This window comes from Atractosteus spatula (genome assembly GCF_055471065.1).
Source record: "Atractosteus spatula isolate fAtrSpa1 chromosome 10 unlocalized genomic scaffold, fAtrSpa1.hap1 SUPER_10_unloc_1, whole genome shotgun sequence".
NCBI lineage: Eukaryota > Metazoa > Chordata > Actinopteri > Semionotiformes > Lepisosteidae > Atractosteus > Atractosteus spatula.
This window is the reverse complement of record NW_028296612.1, coordinates 5,751,195-5,757,932: the sequence shown is the minus strand read 5'-3', so window position 1 is coordinate 5,757,932 and position 6,738 is coordinate 5,751,195. Positions and strand designations below refer to the sequence as shown.

The window sequence follows — 6,738 nt, the reverse complement described above, 5'->3', positions numbered from 1 at the left end:
TAACCACAGGAATTACAACAATACAAGCACAGAGAGGGAACAGGGCTGAGTACTACATTACAGGTATAAACGTTGGCCATGAAGCTGAGTACTACAGCGGCATAGTGAGATACACCTGTGAGAGTTGAGGGAGGAGTGTTGAGTATTACAACAATGTACTTGAGAAAACAACACTGCTCACATTAACAGCAGAACAGGTATAGAGTTCAGCACCAAGACTATCCATACAACACTACAAGCACAGTCAGGGAACAGGTCTAAGTACTATACCAGTGATAAAAAAGCAGTATTTAAGGCAGAGTACTTCCACAGTGTAGTGAGAGATACGCAAGAGAGTTCAGTACAACACTAAGGGCAGTAGAACAGAAGTAGAGGTGTAGGGTTCACTACAAACACTTGAGAAAAAGAATTTCAGTACACATTTAAAGAATTTCACCTTAATGTAGTCAAGTACACCCCTTTCAAAAGTTAAGCAGAAAGTTGAGTACACAGTGCTGATTACATTAGTACAGGGAAGAGCTCAGAGCACAGGCTTGAATATTACAGCACAATACAGGGGGAAAGCTTAACACACAGGGCTGAGTACAACAACAGTACATGTTTCAGAACGTAAGCTTAGTACAGGTAAAAAGCAAATTACTATAAAATACAGTAAAGTTCATTAAACAGTCTGACAACTCCAACAATACAGGTTAGGGACATGGCCGAGTACCACTGGTGTACAGGAGCAGAGTTCAGTATAAGTTTTAAAATATAAACTTGGTACAAGTGAGTTCAGTACAGATCAAAGTAGTACAGAACAAGGGACAGCTAAGAGCTTAACATACAGTTCTGATTATTACAATAGTACATGAATATTACAGCACAATACAGGGGAAAGCTTAGTACACAGGGCTGAGTATTACAACAGTGCAAGAGCAGAGTTCAGTCCATGTTTCAGAATTAAAGCTCACTACAGGAGCAGAGTTCAGTACATAGTGCAGAAATAAAGCTCAGTGCAGGCGAAAGTTCAAGACTTAGTACAGAGACTTCAGTACACAATCTGACAACTTCAACAATACATGTTAGGGTCATTACATATCTGACTGTTACAGCTGTACAGAAGCAGAGTTCAGTCCACGTTTCAAAATTTAAACTTAATACAAGTGAGTTCAGTACACAGCTCTCAATGTTACAACAGCACAGGAACACAGATCAGTATACAGGACTGAGAATTACAACAGTACAGGAACAGAGTTCAGTACATACGTTTAAACAACTGAAGCTCAGTAAAGCACACAAGACAGTAACAGCAGTACAAGTGAGACTTCAGGAAACCAGTGAAGTCATTACACACATTTCAGTATTATAACAGTACATGTGAGTTCAGGAAACAGAGCCAAGTACTACAGTACAATGTACAGGTAAGAGTATAGTACACAGTTCTGATTATTACAATAGTACATGTTAGAGCTCAGAACACAGACTTGAATATTACAGCACAATACAGGGGAAAGCTTAACTGTAAAGTATTACAGTACAGGAGCAGAGTTCAGTACACATTTCAAAATTTAAACTTAGTACAAGTGAGTTCAGTACACAGCCCTCATTGTTACAACAGTACAGGAACACAGATCAGCATACAGGTCTGAGAATTACAACAGTACAGGAAGAGTTCAGTACATACGTTTAAACAACTGAAGCTCAGTACAGTACACAAGACAGTAACAGCAGTACAAGCAAAAGTTCAGGATACCGGTAGAGTCATTACACACATTTCAGTACTACAACAGTACATGGGAGGTTAAAATACAGATCTGAGTAGTACAGTACAATGTACAGTGAAGAGGTTAGCATACAGTTATGATTACAATAGTACATGTAAGAGCTCAGAACACAGACTTGAATATTACAGCACAATACAGGGGAAAGATTAACTGTAAAGTATTACAGTACAGGAGCAGAGTTCAGTACATGTTTCAGAATTAAAGCTCAGTACAGGTGAGTTCAGTATACAGGTTTCAGTACTACAACAGTACATGTGAAGGTCATTACACAGGTCTGAGTTACAACAGTAGAGGTCAGAGTTCAGTACACCTTTCAGAATCAGAGCTCAGTACAGCTGATTAGTTCAGCACACGTGACAGTGAGTATTACAGGAGAACTTCAACACTATTTTTACATTTCCAGGTTATACTGAACCAGTGACGATGAGTGTGTTTCAAACGACAATGAAACTACCACGTGTACAACCTCCACTTCACAACACAACAGAGATGAAGTTTCAACGTACTGTCTGAGCAACACCATATCACCAGCAAGGTCTACAGTTCAGAACGAGGCAACAAAACAGACGTGAAAGCAGCCCTCTTACACTGTAAACATGCTCTTGACCAAGAGATGTTGCTACTATATTCATGTTAAATATTTTCATTAAACCAATACAGTGACATTTTTTAGATTCCTTAAATAGTGTGGAAGAAAGCAGTAAATCTGATGGAAGATCACACATAAGAGACATTCCTGTAGGTCTTATATTTCTGGAGGACATGCTGTGTCACAGGCTGTGTTTGTGATCTGAACGAGTGCAGGTGAACTGAATTCAACAGCTTGATTTCAAGACTGTTTTACCCACAAACACTACTTACTTGTCAGCTCAGCACACAGATGTTGAACGGTTCTGGGGTGAAATGTGCTGCACAACCTGTGCTTGCTAGATGGGGCTTGTGGAGGAGACCCACATCAGTGCCCATGTTTATGACCCGTCTCCTTCCTGGCTGACCCCTTGGAGAAGGAGACAGTGCTCTCTCACAACAGAGGAGCGGACCAGCAGAAAGTCAAACTGTTCTGAACAGTCAAACACGCGACAGTGAGGCTTCGATTGAAATACAGACGCCACTTCAAAAAGACCAGAAAGGATTAAGGGTGGTAGGAGAGCCCATTTCATGTGTGTGTACAGCAGCTAGTGAGCAGGAAGGATGTGGCCAACATACAGCACGTTCACAAAGGTGCATTTAATATGAAATTTGTACAATACTGTAAGTTTATTTTGTTAGCGAGATTTAATAACTGGTCTAACCAAGTTGAGAGAGTTCAGCGCAGTTTTACACACAGGTTTATCACAGGATTTAGAATTGGGCTGGATTACAGGCGAGAGCTCAGCACACTGGTGTGACACTGGGTATAACATTCAGCACAGGAGAGTTTAGTACACAGATTTGAGTGTTACATCACAGGACAGGGAAGGGCACATAGTACTGGTTTGTAATTGAGTAGTAAAGTTCAGCACAGCACACCGATCAGTCGTTAATTAAAGTGGAGAATTCAGCACACAGAACTGTCATTATTACAGGACAGTACAGTGGAGAATTCGGCACACAGATGTGTCATGGAGTATTATAGTACAGTGTACAGAGTCCAGCACACAGGTATGAGTATTACAACTGTCCATATTAGAGTTCCTCACACAGGTGTGTCAAAAAGTATTAAAGCTCAATACAGCCGAGAATTCAGAACACAAGTTTGAGTACTACAACACCACAGGCAACAGTTCAGCACTCAGGTTCAAATACTAAAACAATACAGTTCAGCACACAGGTGTGTCAGAGTATTAAAGCTCAGTGTAGGAGAGAGTTCAGTACACAGGTTTGAGAAATACAAGTTCACTACAGGCGAGTTCAGTCCAGCTGTGAGTATTACAGTACACTACAAGGGTTCAGAATAATGGCTTGTCATCTCAGTACAGTTGAGAGTACAGCACACAGGTGTGTCTTGGAGTACTATAGTACAGCGTACAGAGTTCAGTACACAGGTCTGAGTGTTACAACTGTCCATATTAGAGTTCTTCACACAGGTGTGTCAGTGTCATCATTGCAGCTCAATACAGGTGATAATTCAGCACACTGATCTGTCCCTGATTATTAAAGCACAGTACAGTTGAAGAATCAGTACACAGGTGTGTCTGAGTATTAAACTACAGTACAGGTGAGAGCTGAGCACACAGGGTTGAGTACTGAAGCAGAATAAAGGTTTTAGTTCAGCACACAGGTGTGTTGTTGAGTATTAAAGCTCAGTACAGTGTTCAGTTCACTGGTCTGAGTATTACAACTGTACACAGGTTCAAGTACTAAAGCACAGTACAGGTGAGCATTGAGCACACAGTGTGTCACCGAGTGCCAGTGTTAAGGTACAGCCTTCATGAGACGTCAGCACACTATTGTCAACACTACACTGTCCACAATACACCTCTATAATAAAACATCAGAACAGTAACTGAAGTACCCGTCTCTGGGATACAAGAGCTGTGTCCCCCTCTGGAATCGAACCCTGAACTCTGCGACCCACCGGTCCTAATCCCAGCTCAGCACTGCGAAGCTGCTGTTCCACAGACCACATGCAGCTGGAGAGAAAGAGACGAGCAGAGAGACGCCACAGAGGAAGAAATACAGACAGCAGAGAGCTTCTCACCTCCCTCCCAACTCCCCGTCCACACCTGTCTTCCCACTGTCAGCCTCCGGACATCCTGGAAAAACTGGGGAAAAGAACACAGGAGAGATCATTCAACCCACATCCCAACTGATCCACACCTGTCTTCCCACTGTCAGCCTCCGGTCATCCTGGAAAATTAAGGAAAAGAATACAGGAGAGATCATCCAATCTGTATATCCATACCTGCCATCCTAGAGGCTGTCAGCCTGTGGACATCCTGGAAAACAACACAGGGGAGAGTCCAATCAGCATACATACCAGTCTTTCCACTGTCAACATCTGGACAGCCAGGAAAAATCAGAGAAAAGATTAAATGAGAGTCCAGACTCGATCCCAACTCCACACCTCTCTTCCCACTGTCAGCCTCTGGACAATCAGGAAAACAAGAGACTGGAGAGAGCATCTAACTCCCCATCCACTCCCATCTTCCCACTGTCAGCTTCTGGACATCCTGGAAAATTCAGAAAAAGAAAACAGGAGAGATCATTTAACCCACCTCCCAACTAATCCATACCTGTCTTCCCACTGTCAGCCTCTGGACAGCCAGGAAAATCAGGGAAAAGAATAAATGAGTCTAAATTAGATCCCAACTCCCCACCTCTCTTCCCACTGTCAGCCTCTGGACAATCAGGAAAACTAGGGAAACGAGAGACTGGAGAGAGCATCTAACTCCCCATCCACTCCCATCTTCCCACTGTCAGCTTCTGGACATCCTGGAAAATAATACAGGAAAGATCATTCAACCTACATCCCAACTAATCCATACCTCTCTTCCCACTGTCAGCCTCCGGTCATCCTGAAAAACTAGGGAAACAAGAGACTGGAGAGAACATCTAACCTCCATCACAACTCCCATCTTCCCACTGTCAGCCTCTGGACATCCTGGAAAACTGGGGAAAAGATGACAGGAGAGATCATACAACTTACATCCCAACTAATCCACACCTGTCTTCCCACTGTCAGCCTCTGGACATCCTGGAAAACGAGAGAGACTGGAGAGAGCATCCACTCCCATCTTCCCACTGTCAACCTCTGGAAATCCTGGAAAACTGGGGAAAAGAATACAGGAGAGATCATGCAAATGGCATCCATACCTGCCTTCCCACTGCGCATCCTGGAAAATTAGGTTACGGAATGCAGGAGAGACCATCCAATCTGTATATCCATACCTGTCATCCTAGAGGCTGTCAGCCTGTGGACATCCTGGAACACAACACAGGAGAGATCATTTAACCCACATCCCAACTAATCCATACCCGTCTTCCCACTGTCAGCCTCCGGTCATCCTGAAAAACTAGGGAAACAAGAGACTGGAGAGAACATCTAACCTCCATCACAACTCCCATCACAACTGACCACTGTCAGCCTCTGGATATTCATGAAGATCTGGGAAAAGATGGCAGGGGAACCCAGCCTGTATCCCTAGCTGTCAGTGTGACCCCTGTGGCTGGTGCTGCATGAGCTCAGAGAGCAGGAGGCTCTGCTGTCGGCTGTACAGCTCACGAGTCTGAGGGCAGCAGTCCGGCTCGGTCCTGCTCATCCGAGTCCGAGCACAGCACTCCCTCTGCTCCCCAGACTGACGCGGTGTCGTGCCATCGAGAGAGACCTCCAGCCGACCACATCGCCCCCCGGCACAGAGGAGCTGTGCGGATTCGTTCACAGCGGTTAACCACACCGCGCTGTGAAACTGAGAGTTTGCAAGTTGGGCTCTGTTATCACTATAATTACTCTAATCAGCCCAGTAATGGCCGACACTGACCTCGGTCCTCAGCCTGCGGGCTCTTGGGGTCGCGGGCTGTCTCTCCACAAGCCGGGCGAGGGCTCTGTCCGTCAATGAGGCTGCGAGATGAGGAGTAACCGGACTGATCTCCGATCGCGGCCAGTCAGGATACAAGCCTGCAGGGCGCCGCCATGACAGTCCGCAGCGCCCTGATGACGTCATCACTCGCCGCCCGCCAGGAATCCGCGAACACTACTCGTGTGTATTCTCGTTTGTATTGTATGCATTTTTGTTACAACTACAGTTTAAAAACGGCTAATAAGTGCTGTTAGGGACATCGCCAGACTATTTGTAAATGTAAGAACATCAGAAGACCTTATCTTTAAATGTACCTCCTTCAATGCGTTTTTTCTTAAATGCAACTGTACTATGCAACCCTGGTGTTACAAAGCCCTCGTAATGTAGACTGTATGGCAACAAAATAAATAAATAACCGTGTTTCTTCCAACTTTAATTTCTTCACCAAAGCCCTAGAGCCCAATCTTTTCACC

At 44.4% G+C, this 6,738-nt stretch overlaps 1 protein-coding gene across 1 annotated transcript; it reads right to left on the bottom strand.

The window, feature by feature from the left end:
• Nucleotides 1-2,978: 2,978 nt before the first annotated feature.
• Nucleotides 2,979-6,409, bottom strand: LOC148813625 (uncharacterized). The gene is made up of 5 exons (XM_088908072.1): nt 6,227-6,409; nt 5,637-5,670; nt 5,395-5,516; nt 5,066-5,180; nt 2,979-4,918 (listed from the first exon to the last, which is right to left on the bottom strand). The coding sequence occupies exons 1-4, from the start codon at nt 6,407-6,409 to the stop codon at nt 5,133-5,135; spliced, it is 387 nt and encodes a 128-aa protein (XP_088764198.1). The 3' UTR covers nt 2,979-4,918; nt 5,066-5,132.
• Nucleotides 6,410-6,738: the final 329 nt, after the last annotated feature.

Bases quoted from the DNA above. Each gene is read 5' to 3' on its own strand.
- LOC148813625 (XM_088908072.1), bottom strand. From the start codon at position 6,409: ATGACGTCATCAGGGCGCTGCGGACTGTCATGGCGGCGCCCTGCAGGC. The intron at 5,671-6,226 runs GTCAGTGTCGGC...GTTGTGTTCCAG, and splicing joins CCCGCAGGCTGAGGACCGAG to GATGTCCACAGGCTGACAGC. The intron at 5,181-5,394 runs GTAAGTTGTATG...ATTATTTTCCAG, and splicing joins AGGTGTGGATTAGTTGGGAT to GATGTCCAGAAGCTGACAGT.